Raw genomic sequence first — 17,449 nt, forward strand, 5'->3', positions numbered from 1 at the left:
TAAATGTTTGTATAAATAGGTATGTTCGTGTGCTCGGAAATCTGGTCCACGCAATTCAAATAAAAACGAAACTGTGTCAGTTAGTTGAGGTAATGATGGCAAGGAGGGATGACCTTTCATTTTGTCAAGAAATGAAATTTAGGTGAGTTTTCAAAAAAATTAATTGGGGACTTCTGAGTGTTATTCCATATTTATCACATAATTATCACAGATTTTATGCCAAGTTTTGCTTTGCAAAAATGTGATGTGTGGCCATTTGTGAACGTTTATTTTTAATAAGCTGATCTTAAACATCATTTATGATTAAACTGTTCCAGATTATGTGATGAAAGGATATAAACCGATTTTGAACTAAAAAAACAGGTTATGACAGTTATTGGTGGAATATATGTGTGTTGAATCAAGTATAAAACTATGGTAGATACTTGGCTGTTATGGGAAGTGGGCAGGTGGAAAGGAATATTTTACATGTTATTCTTTAATATCTTCTCAAATTTCCAAAGGCTTTTTTCCCCCATGATAATGCTCCTTTAAACACAGTTATGTCAATACTGCAATTTGTGTGAATTCAGCCACATTTCACTGTGAGCCACTGGTTGTACATGCCAGTGTCAGTGTGTTGAAAATTAATGACACTGGGCTAGGGAAATATTATACAGGAATTAAGTAACATGCCTTGCACAATGACAATTCCAATTCAGTTCTTGGAGCCATGTATGTATGGTCCCCTTAGCATCGCCAGGAGTGATTCCTGAGCACAGAGCCTGGTGTAAGCCATGAGCACAGCTGGGTATAGTCCATAAAACAAAAAGTCTTTTATACTGACCTAAAAGTTTGATTGTTTTCAAATGAGACCACAACAAAGTGTGATGTGAAAGAGTAGCGTCAAGTTGTGTGTATTTGTTCCTTTCCCTTAGACTCATTTTAACGATCTTTTTTTTTTTTTTATAAACTTGGCACTTGAATTGTCTGACATATTATTTGCACTATTAAAATATTTTTCATGACTTAAGTTTTTGGGATTTTTTTCCCCCATTTTCTTTTGCCATTATCTAGGAATAAGATGGTAGAATACTTGACAGACTGGGTTATGGGAACATCAAACCAAGCAGCAGATGATGACGTGAAATGTCTTACCAGGTAATGAATAAGAGTGACCTCTAAAAATTAACAGGTTTGGGCATGGCTTAGTGTTAGAGCATTTGCCTTGCCTGTGTGGGGCTCTGGGTTTGATCCCTAGGACTGAAAAACATTTAAAAAGGAATTAGGTTTTACTAAAAGCATTAGTATATAACTTCATTGAAGCTCTTATATGTACCTTTAATATTTATTTAATTTGTGTACCTTTTATATGTTTTTAAACATTTTTATATCATTTTTTTTGTTTGTTTTTTAAAGATAACAATTTACTGTTTCCTTTGCTACTTTTGGGCCACACCCAGCTGATGCTCAGGAGCTACTCACAGCTTAGTTTTTGGGGTTGCTCCTGGCTGTGATTGAGGCCCATGCAGTACCAGAGATCTAACCTGGGCACACAAAGCATATACTACAGCTCCATGGGCTATCTCTGTGGCTATCTCTTTTGAATGAAAAGATTCAGTTAAAACAATGTGATATATTTTTAGTGTTGATTTAGGAAGGATGGCCTTTGAAAATAAGATCTGTAAAATCTTTTGTGTGATTAGAGACCACAGCTATTTAAGGAAATTAATTGACTCAAAACCTTCTTAAAATTACTTAGGTTTGTTCTAATGGCAAATATTTCTACATATCAATATATTCACTAAACATGAATCACATATTAATCACTTCTATTTCTTTGACTACACCTAAATTTTATAATACAGTGGTTTTCAACCCCTAGTCTGCAGACAATTTGCGATATAAAGTTTGCAGTATAAAAAGGACTTACAACTTCTGGTCAACTACAGTGGTTATTAATCGCTTGTCTCTAGTCCGGTGGTTCAGTGCTGGTCCATAGGTGTAACATATCAGATTTTTAGTCATTTTGCCAAGATTACTTTGTAGAAAGTTCATTGCCTTGTCAGCTTGATATTTTTGATTTTGGTACTCTGGGAAATGCAATATTAACTCAGTTTAGGTTGTCCTAATAATTCAATGAAATAGTTCCAAAAGTTTGTGTTCCCTAGAAAGAAGTTACTGAAAGGAGGTTGGGGTAGAAGAACCTGAAAAACAACTGACCGTAATTTTTTTTCTTTAGAGACTTGGACCAGGCAAGCATGGAGGCTGTGGTTTCACTCCTGGCTGGTCTCCCGCTACAGCCTGAGGAAGGAGATGGTGTGGAATTGATGGAAGCCAAATCACAGTTATTTCTTAAGTAAATTTCAGCCACAGAAAACAAAGCCCCACAACAACTAAACAAAGCATAACCAAAGTTACAAATAATTGGACATAATTGCTTTGATATTATAGCTGCTGTCCCATACAATACACCACATGCATAAAGAAATTCCCCCTATTACAGAACTGAAATAGGAAGACAAGTGTGATTTATAGTTGCTAAATTTTCTCTCTCCTTTCATTTTGTTGCTGTTGTTGCAGTGACTGGTGGGGTGCCAGTCACACATGCTTGGTTATGTGCTCATACATCGGGTGGTGGTGCTCAGACATGTGGTCTCGGTGCTTTTGGGGAGTCACACTGTAGCTGTGGTGCTCACTGGTAGTCGCATTCCTGGTTCTAGTGCTCGCTGGATGTGTGGAGGGTGCAGGGACCACACCCTCTGTTGTGATACTGGGGTCTCCAGGCTGCAGAACTCTCAGAACTGTGCTTGGCACATGTGGGCAAGTGCTGGGGATAGCGTTCATGGCTTCACATTGCCATTTTTTGCCCCCAGAGAGCTGTCTTTATGGGGCCTTGTAGTGTGGTTTCCAGTTATTTTATTATTATTTTTTTAAGGATCAGAGAAGGAATCCTTGCTTCTTTTAATTAACTGTATTTTTCTACTTCTTATAAGTGCAACTAAGCAACAAACAGCAGAATAATTTTCCAGCACCCTTTGTAAGCTCAGTTTTTTTATTCTTTGTGGTAAAAGAGGCTCTTACTAAGTACAGATTGTGTGCATCCCTTATTTTCTCCTACCTGCCCACCTAGTCTGGGTTGCCACAGTCAGACTCACAGAAAGACATCTGCTTTTGTATGTGCTGTAGAAATCTTGGCAGTCGAGAAGCAGGTGCTGCAGGTCTTTCAAACTGATGCACATTTTTGTAGTTTTTTGTTTTGGGGCAATGCTGGGACAGTTATTCAGGGCTTCACACATACAAGGCATATGCTCTGCTACTGAGCTATGTCCCCTGCCCCTGTTGTATAGTTTTTAATGAAAGTAATATGATTTGTGAATTTTGTGTGTGTGTGGTTTTGGGGCCACAGCTCGTGGTCCTCAGGCTACTCCTGATTCTGTGCTTAGGAGTCACTCCTGGCAGTGCTCAGGGGCACCATATGTGGTGCTGGGGATCTAACTTGAGGTTAGCAGCACACAGGGAAAATGCCTCAGTTCCTGTACTGTTTCTCTGGCTGATTTGTGAATTTTCTATTGATGTTAAAACCCAGTTTGCCTCTTCAGATCATTTGAATTGGCATTGCCCAAGCTACTTGGACCACTAATTTGCATGCTAGACACAGAAAATGATGCTTTTATCAGAAAACCTTGCCTTTCTTTGGCTTGTGTTAAGACTTGTGATTGAAATCACATTCAACATTTCATAATGAGCCATGTTGACTAATTACGACCCCCACCCCAAACAGGACAGAAACACATTCCCACAACCACTTACATGATGCACTTGTGATGATTTCAGAATGTCTGATTCACTATGTTCTTGATACAGCCTTTTCCTGTGTAAAGATCAATGTTTTTAATTCCCAGGTATTTCACATTGTTTATGAACCTTTTGAATGACTGTAGTGAAGTCGAAGATGAAAATGTACAAACAGGTGGCAGGAAACGTGGTATGTCTCGTCGGTTGGCATCGCTGAGGCACTGCACAGTCCTTGCAATGTCAAACTTACTCAATGCTAATGTGGACAGTGGCCTCATGCATTCGATAGGTGAGATAAAATAAAAGCTTCATACAGCAATATAAAACATAGGAACTGGCATGTTAGACAAGTAAAATTACTTTAAGAAAGCCATACTAGTAAATTTGCATCTGTGTGTCCATATCAGGTTTAGGTTATCACAAAGATCTCCAGACAAGAGCTACATTTATGGAAGTTCTGACAAAAATCCTCCAGCAAGGCACAGAATTTGACACACTTGCAGAAACGGTGTTGGCAGATCGGTTTGAGAGACTGGTGGAACTGGTCACGATGATGGGTGATCAGGGAGAACTTCCTATAGCTATGGCTCTGGCCAATGTGGTCCCTTGTTCTCAGTGGGTAAGTGAATGGAATAAGTGGGAAAGAAGAGTACTGCCACATAGCAGATGCTTCAAAATACATTGGTTCAATAAATGTTTGTTGAATGAATTGCTAAAGCTTTAGAGCCGAAAGAAACTTGAAATGTTTTTGAGTGATTTTCAGCTATGGCAGCATAGCTTAGAGCTAGCCTTCACTGGCATTCTAGTTCATCCCATTCTACTGAAAAATTCCATGTAGGCACTGATCAAAATAATAAAAACCAGCTGAGGTGTAGCTCAGCAGTAGAGTACTTGCCTTGCATGTGTGAGGCTTTAGGTTTGCTCCCTGGTGGTGCACCCAACACCTCCCCTCCACTGTGCCTCCATTTTAAACCACTGGTGTCTTTATATATTAAATAAGGTGGTTAGAATTGTTGAAACTGTGCATTGTGTGATTATTTTAAAAGGTACTTAGGGTAAATGCTCACATTTAGTTTTGTAATGCAGAAGTAGAACTCATGATTTATAAACTGGAGGTTTATAAATATTTACAAATATTCTTTCAGTGTTCAGTTTTTGTGAATTTTTTTTTGGAGGGGTGGTTTTAGGCCACACACTGATGCGCAGGGGTTACTCCTGACTTGGTGTTCAGGGTAGCCATATGTGGTGCCAGGGGTTAAACTGAAGTTGGCCCCATGGAAGGCAAGTGTGTTACCTCCTATACACTCTGGTCCTGTATAATTAAACAAAAAATTAGCATATTTTGCATTTGAAGTTATGTTTGTTACAAATACTATAGGCTATTTGGTCTCAATGAAAGATTTCCTAAAACCATACCTTCCATATATTATACTAAAAATTCGAGAGGATTATTCCTTGGGAAGCTATTTAATTAATATCATACCCAGAATGGTTTTTTAGATAGTAATAAGGTAATCTTTTACTGCCTGTAGATTTGTTATTTTGTTTTTATTTATATGCTATACTATTTTATTCCTTATACTCAAACTAAAACCTAAACTTAGTACTAATTTGGGCCCAGTCTCATCTCTGACAGTATGTTATTTGCCATCTTGTTCACCTGACTTAAATGTCATGGGTCACCAAACAGATTGGTTTATTCCTGCCTCAGTCACCTTGGTGCTGCAGTCAGTGGCTGCCGCCACCTCCTGAAATGCTTCTTTCCTGATCTTATAAACTGCTGATTTATTTTTTGTTTTAGTTTAGATATCACTTGTTTTTTAATTTTATTTATTTTGTTTTGGGACCACATCTGGTGATACTCAGGGGTCACTCCTGGCTCTACAACCAGGGAATACTCTTGGCAATATTCAAGGGTCCGTATGGGGTGCCAGGGATTAAACCCGGATTGGCCACATGCAAGGCAAGCACCTTATCCTCTGTTCTTTATCTCTCAGCCATGCTTTTAATTTTTTAAAATATGTTTTTATTTTAACTTTGGGAGGGACCAGTATACTCATTGAGCCATTTGTGATGCTAGGGATTCAAATTAGGGTTGGCCTTAATCAAGGCAAGAACCTTCACCTCTGTGCTATCTTCCTGGCTCATTTTTTTTTAAAGTAAATTTTTACTGAAGTAACATTGGTTTAAAATTTTTAACTATTGTAGATGTTTCAGGTATGCAACAGAGATTTATATAATTAAAACTGGTTTTCCTATTATTATATTTAAAAATCAGTTTTATTCTACCACTATATAATTACACTTTTCTACGTATTTTTACACACTGCCTATCCTTTTTCCCTCTGATAACCACCAATCTATTCTCTGTACCTAAGGGAGGGGAGGGCAAGGGGCATTATTTATTTTGTTTCTTTATATTTCCCATTTGTGAAGTCATACAGTATTTGTCTTCTTTTTTTATTTTTATTTTTCACTTTTTGGGTCACACCAGCGATGCACAGGGCTTACTCCTGGCTCTGCGCTCAGGAATTACTCCTGGCGGTGCTCAGGGGACCATATGAGATGCTGGGAATTGAACCCGGGTCGGCCATGTGCAAGGCAAACACCCTACCTGCTGTGCTATTGCTCCAGCCCAGTATTTGTCTTCTTTAAAACTCTTTTTCACTTAGTGTAATATCCACACTGTCTATTCATGTTGTTGCAAATGGCAGGATTTCAACCTTTTTGCCCAGGTAATAGTATTCCGTTGTACGCATACATACTGTGTACTTATCTTTTTAATAGTATGTGTACATATAACTTCTTTATCCATGCTTTTTTTTTTTTTTTGGTTTTTGGGTCACACCTGGGGATGCACAGGGGTTACTCCTGGCTCATGCACTCAGGAATTACTCCTGGCGATGCTCGGGGGGCCATATGGGATGCTGGGAATCGAACCTGGGTCGGCCATGTGCAAGGCAAACGCCCTGCCCTCTGTGCTATCACTCCAGCCCCCTATCCATGCATTTGTTAATGGACATTTTCTTATCTTGATTATTGTAAATGATTCTGTAATAAATATTGAAGTATATTGATCTTATTGGATTAGTATTATCCAGGTCTAATATCTAAGTCGCTTGGCATCACTGTTCTTAAATCTTTGAGGTATTTTCATACTATTTTCCATGGAGGTCACTCTAATTTACATTCCCTTCAACAATGTAGAAAGTTTTCTTTCTCCATATTCTTGTGAATACTTTTTGGTTATTGTCTTTTTTGTTTGTTTTGGGTTTTGTGCCACACCTGGCAGTACTCACTCACTTCTGGCTCTGAACTCAGGGACCATTTCTGGAGGGCTCCTGGAGGGCTAGGGGCACTTAGGGATCAAACTCGGGTTGGCTGCACGGAAGGCAAGTGACCTCCCTGCTGTATTTTTGTTCCAACCGTTGTCTTTTAGCTAATAACTATTCTTGCAGGTGTGTTATATCACATTATGGTTTTGATTAGAATTTTTGTATTAATGATTAATGAAGATCTCTTTTCATGTGCCTGTTGTCTTTGGTGAAATGTTTCTTGAGATCCTCTCCATATTTTTAAATCAGTTTTCTGTTCTGTTCCATTGACTTTAATGTTATTTTTATCCTCTCCATACTTGTTGAATTATACAGTCTAAGATGTTAGTCTAGATTTATCCCCTAGCATGTCACTGACCAGTATTCGCACTGTATATTGAAGAAATGTTCCTTCATTGTGTATTCCTGATTGCTTTGTATAAACTGATTGTCCATATAATATTGTTTTTTTCTGGTTTTCAAGTCTGTTCCATTGACCTTAGTGTTCTTTTATCCTATTACAGTACTGTTTAGGATACTATAATAGTATGATTTAAATCCAGGGAAATGTGTTACTTCCATTTTTGTTCTTTTTTTCTCAAGATTGCTTTCTAGTTAAAATTTTTTTTTTTTATGTCGGGGGTGGGTTGCAGGTTCCTCCCAAGCAATGTCTAAGATACCTTGGAGCCACTATATAGACCTGGTGGTGCAGTGCTGCTTGGATCCAGAAGTTCTGAGGTGGAGGTTGGGGGCAGGATGGACATGGTGTACGGTACCAGGGATCAAACCTACAGCCTCCAGCCCATCGAGCTGTCTGAGCTCCATGAGAGTCTTTTATGGTTCTATAGTAATATTTGTAATGGTACAATTTTTTGTTATATTTCTGTAGAAAATTTTATTGTAATTTTGACAGGGGTTGCATTATATTCCTTTATATTGTTTTAGAAACGTAGTCATTTTGTTGAGGAGTGATGACTCAAAGAGCTGGAGCACATACTTTGCATGTGGGAGGCTCAGGTTTGATCTCCAGCACATCATTGTACCTCCAGGCACTTCCCGGAGCAGTCCCTTAACAACAAACTGGAATAATCCTTGAGAACTGCTAGGGTAGCCCCCAGACAACAGAGCAATAAAAGCTCATTTTAACAATGTTAATTCTTCTAGTCCTGAAGTACGGAAATCTCTTCATTTCTTCATCTTATATATGTATTTTTAAGATAAAGCTGTACTACTATAAAAATTCCTTATTAATATTTTTGCTTCATCCCTTAGGTCCTAATAAGTTGTATTTTGTCTTAGTATACTTTGTTTCTTCATTGACTACATGTTTAGTAGTATAATGTTTTAATTTTTACATATTTGTGGTATTTTCAACTTTCTCCTATGATATATTTCTAGTTTGATACAGTTTTAATGAGAAAAGATGCTTGAATTGTTTTGTAAATTTATTGAGATTTATTTTTTATTCCAGCATATGGCCTTTCCTTGAGGACACGTGTACTTGAAAAATTGTTCTGTTGCCTTTGGGTGATATATTCTTTATATATTTTGTCCACTTAGCCAAATATGTCATTGAAGGTCATTTTTCATATTGACTTTTTGTCTGAATAATCTACCCACTAATATAACTGGGATATTAAAGTCCCCTGCTTTAATTTTACTGTCAGTTTCTCCTTGTCGGTCTCTATTTGCTTTGTTTTGGTGTTCTTGCATTTGGTACATATATATCAGTAACTGTAATGTCTTCTTGATGGATTAACTCCTTTATCATTATTTAATTTGTCTCATTTTTGTTGCTGGGTTTTATCTGGTTTAAGTTTAGCTGCTTTTGTCTCCCTCCTCTTGGAGAACCTTAGACCTCTTTACTTTGAACCTACATTTTTCCTTAGAATTGAAAAAGGTTTCCTGAAGGTAGCTCAAGATGGACTGCATCTTACTTTTTCATTTTATCTGGGGCATTAGTTTGAGCCACACCTGGCAGGAGCTTTTTCTTGGCTCCATTCTGAGAGGTTGCTCCTGGCAGTGTTCAAGGGACCAAGTAGCACCAGAGACTGAACCCACGAGTCCTGCATACTAAGCACTGGCCTGTTTCGAGCTCTCTCTGGCCCTTTATCTTAAGGTTGTTTTTTTTTTTTTTTTGCCACATTGAGGCTGTTGCTGTCATTTCTGTTAGTTAGACCTTATTCAAGTGTGAGCATCCAGTGGCACATACCAGTGTCTGTCTATATTTAGTATTGTTGACATATGAGGTCTTACTGCTACTATTTTATCTTCTATTTGCATTGTTTCTTTTTCAGGCCACACCCAGTGGTACTGGGGAGCTATACCTGCCTTGGTGCTTGGCAAGTGCTTGGGGGACTGCAGGCCTCCAGCATGCACTATCGCCTTTTGAGTGATCTCCCTGGCCCATAGTTGGTTTTATTTATTATTTTTCAATTAAAAAATTTATTATAGTTACGTAAAGACAATTTACAGTAGTGCTGACATCTATGTTTTGGTATACGTAACTTTACCTCACCTATAGTTGTTTTAGTGTTTCTTCCCTTTAGTCTCTATTATGAAGTAGTTGCTGTTTTTTTATTTTGTCTTATTATCACATTGCTCAAAGTTCTGTGTCTTTTTACTCTGGTAGACAAATTCCCTTCAACATTTCTTGTAAGACAGTTCTATGGTAATAAACTCCTTTAGCTTTTGTTATTTTTTGGGAAAGTCTATTTTTCCTTCACATCTGAAGGATAACTTTGCTAGATAAAATATTCTCTTTTTATTTTTCCTTCAGTGTTTTCCAACAGTACTCAGGGCTTATTCCTGACTCTGTGCTCAGGGATCACTCCTGGCAGTGCACAGGGGCCCATTATGGGGTGCTGGGTATTGAACTTGAGTCGACCACAGGCAGAGCAAGTGCCTTACCCCACTGCACTATCTCTCTGGTCCTCAACTACCTTTTTCATATCATTTCCTGCTATTAAGCTCCAGAATTTTTAAATTTTTTTTTATGGGTAAGATCTCTGCATCAAAAATATTTATTTTATTCCTGAGCTCACTGAACTGTCTGAGTTTTCTTGCATTTTGTTGTAGTTTCCTTAAGACAGCTATTTGGAATTTTCTCTCATTAGAATATCATTCTCCTTTCCTTTCTTTTCCGTTCCCTTTCCCTTTCCTTTTCATTTTTTTTTTCCCTTGCACCGTATCTTATAATGACCAGGACTGCTTATTCATGGCTCTGCATTTGGGGATTACTCCTGGTGGGCTGGGTGATCCTATGAGGTGCCAGGGACAGAACCTGCGTTGGCCATGTGCAAGACAAGCATCCTACCTGCTGTACTATTTTTACAGCCCCATATTACATTTTTCTTACCTTGCTTCTTCATTGTGTTGTGCCTCTACTAGTATATGTGATGTAGAGACATTTATTTAGACACAGGTGTTTGTATTGCTTTGATTCTTTTTAACAGTCTGATCATTGGAGACCTCTCCTATTTTACAGTAGGTGGTAATAAAACAGAGGTTTTTAAGTGTCTTTTACCCAAATTGCCTAAGGTTATATTTGCTAGCCTGCACTTTCCACTCTCTTATCTTTTAGCAGTTAATCCTTAGAATTAACAGTTACTGTAGACATATAGAAAGTCATCTGCCAAAGATAAATGTACACAGATAAATCCCAAAGGAAATATTAATTTTATCACCATTTACCTCAGTACAGCAGGTGATTGTCAACTTTGGATTTGCCTTTCACTTTCCTGCTTAATTAAAAAAAAGTAGGGGGGCATTATTCACATTAACACAGTTTTGTTTTGTTCTCAGGATGAACTTGCTCGAGTTTTAGTGACTCTGTTTGATTCTCGACATTTACTCTACCAATTGCTCTGGAACATGTTTTCTAAAGAAGTAGAATTGGCAGACTCCATGCAGACTCTTTTCCGTGGCAACAGTTTAGCCAGTAAAATAATGACCTTCTGTTTCAAGGTTTGTAGCCATTTTTTTTTTCCTTTCAAGTTTGAAGGTAGGCCACATGATGATTACATACAGAATGTAGAGAACAGAATGTCTTTTTTAATGCAGGCATATGAAGCTGGCATAATCAATTCTTATTTTGCATTTCTTTAGGTATATGGTGCTACCTACCTACAAAAGCTTCTAGATCCTTTATTACGAGTTGTGATCACTTCCTCTGACTGGCAGCATGTTAGCTTTGAAGTGGATCCTACAAGGTTTGTCATCCTCTCATCTCCATTTGCTGTTTTTCCTCTATAGCAACATGAGGCAAGACACTCAAAAGTTTATGATGATCTTGAAAATTATTTTTAAATTATGCAGTTACACACCTATACATTTTTATTTAAAAAAAATTACTGATACTGGACTGGAGTGATAGCACAGCGATTAGGGCATTTACCTTACACGCAACCAACTGGGGTTCAATTCCCAGCATCCCATATGGTCCCCCGAGCACCTCCAGGAGAGGTTCCTGAGTGCATGAGCCAGGAGTAAGCCCTGTGCATCACCAGGTGTGACCCGAAAAGTAAAAAAAAAAAAAAAAATTACTGATATCATTGCATACCAACTCCAGAGACATAGCACTGTTGTTCATTTAGTTTGTTCTCTCACTTTTTCAGTGCTTTTGTGTTCACTACCTAGTTGTAGAAACAATATGTTTTAATGTAAATGCTTAATATAAGTGGTAAGATACTGTAAATAATGACTTATAATTAAAACTATTAAGACTTAACCCTGGAGCTGGAGTGGGAGTTCAACAGGTAGACCCCTTGCCTTGTACCTGGCCAACACAGGTTTGATCCCCAGCATCCCATTTGGTCCCCTGAACCCTGGCAGGAGTGATCCCTGAGCACCTCTGGATGTGGCCCACAAAATAAAATTTAACCTTGTGTCTTAGAGTTTTTTAATCCCATTCTTTCCATTACTGCATAATATCTCATAATTTGACAATACCATTATATAACTAATACCATGCTGATCCCATTGACTTTTGTAGTGCCTTCCTATTTATTGTGTGGAATTGTTTTATTTATTTTCAAGTCATTTGCTGTAATGAAATATAAACCTTAGTGTCACTTTCTTAGAAACCAATTATTCCCAAATTGGCTGCAACATAGAATTGTCTAATTATAATTTGCCATCACTTTTTATCATTATTTTATTTGTTCTTTGTAATTTTAGTATACTTGTTTTTCCAAGTAGTTTGACACATGTTGTGTATTGTGGTTGAAAGCAAATAGTCCCCCTTCCAATAGGGTGGCAGAAGAAGAAATGGGGAGGAAATACTAAGGAATCAGATATTTCTGATAAAAATGATCAGGAAAGCTGTCTTTAGATTCTGTGGCTTGCTAACTCTTCATCTCAAATTAGACTCATCTATCTCATTCTTTGCATAGCTGGAAAACTACAGCCCTCTATCACAGAGTCTGTCAAACTTTTTACTACTCAAATAGAGAGCAGAACAGAATAGACCCTTCTTGAAGACATATGTAGAATGGAGAGAATGGTGCTGAGGTTCTCATCCTTGGCATTTAAAAAAAAATTGTTTATGGTTTTTGTCTTACTACTCCACCTATAATTGGTTACTTTGAGAAAGGGAAGAGGCCAGCGGGTAATAAGGCAAGGTGCAGTTTAAAAAGCAGGGATGTGTGTCAATGCCAGGCACTGTATGGCCTTCTGAGCATTGCCAGTATTATCCCCTCATGCAGCCCTCCCCTCCCCATCGTAAAAATCAGAAAAATTTTAAACCATATCTGTCAGTGATCAGTGGACCATATGCAGTGTCAGAGATCTAACTAGAATTGCAGGGCAAGCATCTTACCTCCTCTAATATCTCTCCGTTCAAAATAAATTAATTTTTATTCTGTATTCTTTGACTCTTAATTTTGACTGTTCTATTAGCTCTTACATTTTGTTCATTTCCCTGTCTTTTCTCTTTAGCATGGTTTCATGCTTAGAGTTGACCTTTCCAAAATATTGTATGAATGAACTTTAAACTGGTACATTATGCTTGCTTTTCCTAAGTCATATTCCTTACCTTTCTCTTAGGACCTTACTGTTATTTCATTTTCTGTTTTCAAGTTCAGAACTTTGATTTCTCTTTCTAAATAATTGTTTATTTAACAACTAGGTTCTGGTTGATATTTTTGACTCTGTATTTGCTGAAGTATCAACTATAATGGGCTGGAGCAATAGCACAGGGGATAGGGCGTTTGCCTTGCATGCGGCTGACCCGGATTCGGTTCCTCCGCCCCTCTTGGAGAGCCCGGCAAGCTACCAAGAGTATCTTGTGGCACGGTAGAGCCTGACAAGGTACCCATGGTGTATTCGATATGCCAAAAACAGTAACAAGTCTCACAATGGAGAAGTTACTCGTGCCCGCTTGAGCAAATCAATGAGCAATGGGATGACAGTGGCAGTGATACAATGACAACTATAATATTGATCAGCTAAATATAAAGCCTAAGCTAAATTAGCTAATTTTGGTGAAAATAATGTAATTAAAACTTAACATTCTTTTAACATCATCTTATACTGTGAAAAATACAAACGCGTGCTCGCGCAGAAGCGGACAATAACGCATGTTGTGTTCTGGGGCTCTCAGGGCGGTGCTCTCTCTCACCACTCTCGAGCCGCTGTATATAGACCGGATTGGGGTGGCTCCTCCTTGTGCTCTGCTTCTGTGTGTGATGCTGTGCTCTCTTCTGTCTGTCTCTCTGTCTCTGTCTCTGTAATCTGTAGTCTCCTCTGGTCTCTTCCAAACTCTCTTCTTTCAAGCTCTCTCTCTCCAGAACCCTTCTGCTTCTCTCTCTGAAGCCCTTCAGCTTCTCCCTCTGGAGCCCTTCTCGCTCTCACTTCTGACTCTGACTCTTGCTTCTGACTCTGACTCCTACTTCTGACTCGGTTTGTGCTCTTTCTTTTCCTTGCTTCTGGCTCTGACGACTCCCTGATTCTTTCGCTTTGTGCTCTGCTTCTGTGTCTTCTCCCGCTACTTCTCTTACAGTCTTAGTTTATATAGCAGTCACATAGGGTCGTGACACAAAGGTGGGTTGAACATTAACAAATCAACAAAGAGGGGTAAGACCACTCCAGATTACTAGGAGATTCACTTTAAGGCAGGATCCTATCCAGGGTGTGTCACTTTCTTCTTTGCTCAGCTAGTAATTCACGGAAATAGTTACAGTAAGTTTACTTCTAATATTTCTAGCAGTGTCATTCTGTATGAGCATAGTAAGAGATATATCAAACTTAAAGTTTGGTTCTTCCTGAGGACATTTCGGTATATATTCCAGACCATAGTCTTCAGGCCAGGTTAGTCTTCCTAACCCCAGTAGGGTCCTAGTCTCGTCATGACTTTTGGATCATGACAGCATTTGTCTATGACCATGCTCTCAATTTATAGTTGAGTATTGTGGTGCTTTGGTCTCGCCCATTTTGATGCCAGGGTAGTTCACAGCTTGCCCTGGTTCCATTCAGTCCCTCGTCGGGACCCTGCTTTTGGGATGCTAGGAACTAAGAGCAACTGAGTCGAGAAAGCAGGTGCCTAGGAGTAAGTATTACTGGAGTCAATCAACTCTCAATCTACAAAACATAATATTAACTGTCTTCCTGTGTCCATAAATAAAGGACATTGCTTTAAGGTAAACTAAGTTCCCTGCGGCAAGGCTGAAAGGACAAACCCAATGTTATCCTACATTGTACTTGGTAGTATTAAGCAGTTTCATTTTCTAAAGGTTAGATAATTTAGTGATAAAATGAACTGATTGCCTAAAAAAAATCTACTATATTAAGCACTGTTACATTACAGGTGACATATGGGGAGTAGAGAGGTAATAGCTTCAAGAGCAGAGTCTAGTGCCTTCCCCTTTACCCACCTTAGCCATCTGGGGAAGTTCTCAGGAGGGTCACAGCTGATTGAGTCTGCCTTGAGCACCTACTTAGCAGGAGCACTTGCATTCCACCAGTTTCATTTCAATCATCAGACTGTGACTAAGTCCCCCTTGATCTACACAGCATTTAATCACTGTACACTATTTCTTGGAATGAAAGAAAAATCATCTCTAACCTCCACTCACTTTCTTTTCGGGTATGTCACCTTTCCGGCAAAAAAAAAAAAAAAAGTATTTCAGGAGGAGATGAATAGGAAGTTTTATTTAGAGGTTCTGAGGAAGGAGAGAGGGAGAGAAATGAAGTCTAGAGAATGTGGACTTCCTCAGATGGGAAAAGTTGAGGGTGTCTCATAACATAAAAAAAGAATTAGAGATCCCAAGCTGACATGTATAAACACTCCGTTTGCCTTTGCAAAGTTGGTTTTATATGTTTCCCCCTGCAAATTGCCCCCAGTTGGGCTTTCTGTGTAGTTAATTCTGATGCGAGGGTGTGGTCGTGATGAAAAGTTTTGAACTTTCGGTGGATTCATTTTCATATTTTTTTGTTTTGTTTTTGGACCACATCTGCAGTTGCTCAGGGTTTGTGTCAGGCGCTGAGCTCAGGGATTTTCCCCTGTGGTCCACCGTCCAATTGGTCAGCCTCAAACAAAGCAAGCATCTAACCAGCTGTACTGTCTCGTGGGCCCTTTGCCTTTCTGTTCTTATCATAGCCTTTTTTTAAGCACCAGAGCTTCTCTCTGGAGCTTCTCTCTGGAGGAGTCCAGCCTTTTCTGAAACACCAGAGAACTCTTAACAGCCTCAGTTCCTGTGTCCACAAAGTAAGTTTTTGAGTTCTTTTAGAGCTAGTGACGGAGTAACTTCTTTGAAGCACCTTTGGTTTTATTACTTCCTGAGAAGTTCTTACTAGCATGTCTCACCACCCCCACAGTCTGCAGGCCTGCTTCATGGTGATGCCGAATAGAGCCAAACTTTCCTTCTTAAAATCAAACCAAAGGCTGTGCCACCATTTTGAAAAGCTTGGAAGTCAATAGTCCATGTTTACAACAATAAAAAGCTGGAAACAAAATTCACAACTTTTTTTTTTTCTCAGATCCATCAGATGTTGAGGTCACCTGGGCAAACAGCCACAGCTGTTGAGGGACTGAGAATGAGCATAAGGGTTAAGATGTTTCCTTGCTCACAGCTGACCTGGGTTGGATCCCCAAGCATGGCATATGGGCCCCCTGGAGTGATCTCAGAGCACAGAGCCAGGAGTGAGTCCTGAGAACAATCCCAAAGCAACAACAAATTAATGAAAATTGGAGAGATGGGCATGTCCAGAGAATTCTTGCTGATCAAGAAAACTTATATTGGAGCCAATTTTTGTTAGCAACATTTAGATAATTGACAAATTGACTACAGGCTGAATACGGGATAGTTTGATAATTAAAATACTTCAATTCCTAGTCTTTAGGAATTCACTTTTATAAAGTCTCACCAGATTCACAAAGTGAAGATGGTAGAAAAATACTTTTGTGTTCTGAACAGAGAAATGGGGAAAGCAGTCATTTTGAAAAATGCCTGTAGTGTACTGTTTTTCCTTATAAAGACCTGCTCTCAAGGGAAATAACTTCTCTCAGAGCCTTATCACACCTGGAGGATGGGCAGTTAGCCAACTCCAAATCCCTTAGTCTCTTTTCATTTGCTTTAAAAGGTCACAGTAAGAGTAAGCCACTGTGCCTAATAGAAAAAAGAAAAAGAAAACAGTGCCTGCCTTAGAGGCAGGCTCGGGGCTTCAGAGAAACTGGGGATACTGGTGGAGGGAAGTAGACACTGGTGAACGGATTGTGTTGGAACATTGTACACCTGAGACAGAATAATGAATAACTTCGTAACTTTGTAATTCATGGTGATTCAATGGAGGGGGAAAAAAGGGTCATAGGCTAGGGACTCTGGACCAATAAAACAGGAGATGGAGTCATAAAATTGTTGATTGTACTTTTCCTCTGTAGTACTTCGCCATTACATCAATAGAAATCCAATATATTTTATTAAAAATATTCTCATTATAGTCTAGGTACTCTGGTTATAATACTCTATTAATGTGCAAGACTACTACACCCTGCTGTCTGAGAAGTTTCCATGACCCTCTACCACTGTCCTTATGTTACTGATCCAACCTTATCCACTTCACCTTCCCCCACTACTTATTAATCATTTTCTAAATCTAAAGCCAAGGATTTAGCATTATTCAAATTCATTATCTATTTCTTTTTGCCTCCTTATATATTCCATAGATGACTGAGCTAGTCATCTGGTTTTCTCCCACTGAACTATTTTGGGTATCATGATAACCCTTCCAGCTATATTGCGTGATTTCACCAGCCCCGTGAGATGGTTGTCTAACTGCACCTGGGTTCCACTTGTTCTGCCTGGCATGGGAAATAATCCCTGCCACCTGATTTCTCAGGGAGCCATGGAACCCAGTCTGGA

At 38.9% G+C, this 17,449-nt stretch overlaps 1 protein-coding gene across 9 annotated transcripts in view; it reads left to right on the top strand.

Annotated features, from left to right (window-relative positions):
- NF1 (neurofibromin 1) overlaps positions 1-17,449 on the top strand; it is a 294,661-nt gene that overhangs the window by 125,959 nt on the left and 151,253 nt on the right. For all 9 annotated transcript variants that reach the window (XM_055131786.1, XM_055131777.1, XM_055131782.1 and 6 more), the window contains 7 exons: positions 20-142; positions 1,057-1,140; positions 2,222-2,338; positions 3,885-4,066; positions 4,185-4,396; positions 10,896-11,057; positions 11,199-11,302. In XM_055131786.1, the coding sequence (XP_054987761.1) occupies positions 20-142; positions 1,057-1,140; positions 2,222-2,338; positions 3,885-4,066; positions 4,185-4,396; positions 10,896-11,057; positions 11,199-11,302 (984 nt within the window). The remainder of the gene's footprint in view (positions 1-19; positions 143-1,056; positions 1,141-2,221; positions 2,339-3,884; positions 4,067-4,184; positions 4,397-10,895; positions 11,058-11,198; positions 11,303-17,449) is intronic.

The sequence above is a fragment of the Sorex araneus genome, chromosome 3 (genome assembly GCF_027595985.1).
Source record: "Sorex araneus isolate mSorAra2 chromosome 3, mSorAra2.pri, whole genome shotgun sequence".
Classification (NCBI taxonomy): Eukaryota; Metazoa; Chordata; class Mammalia; order Eulipotyphla; family Soricidae; genus Sorex; species Sorex araneus.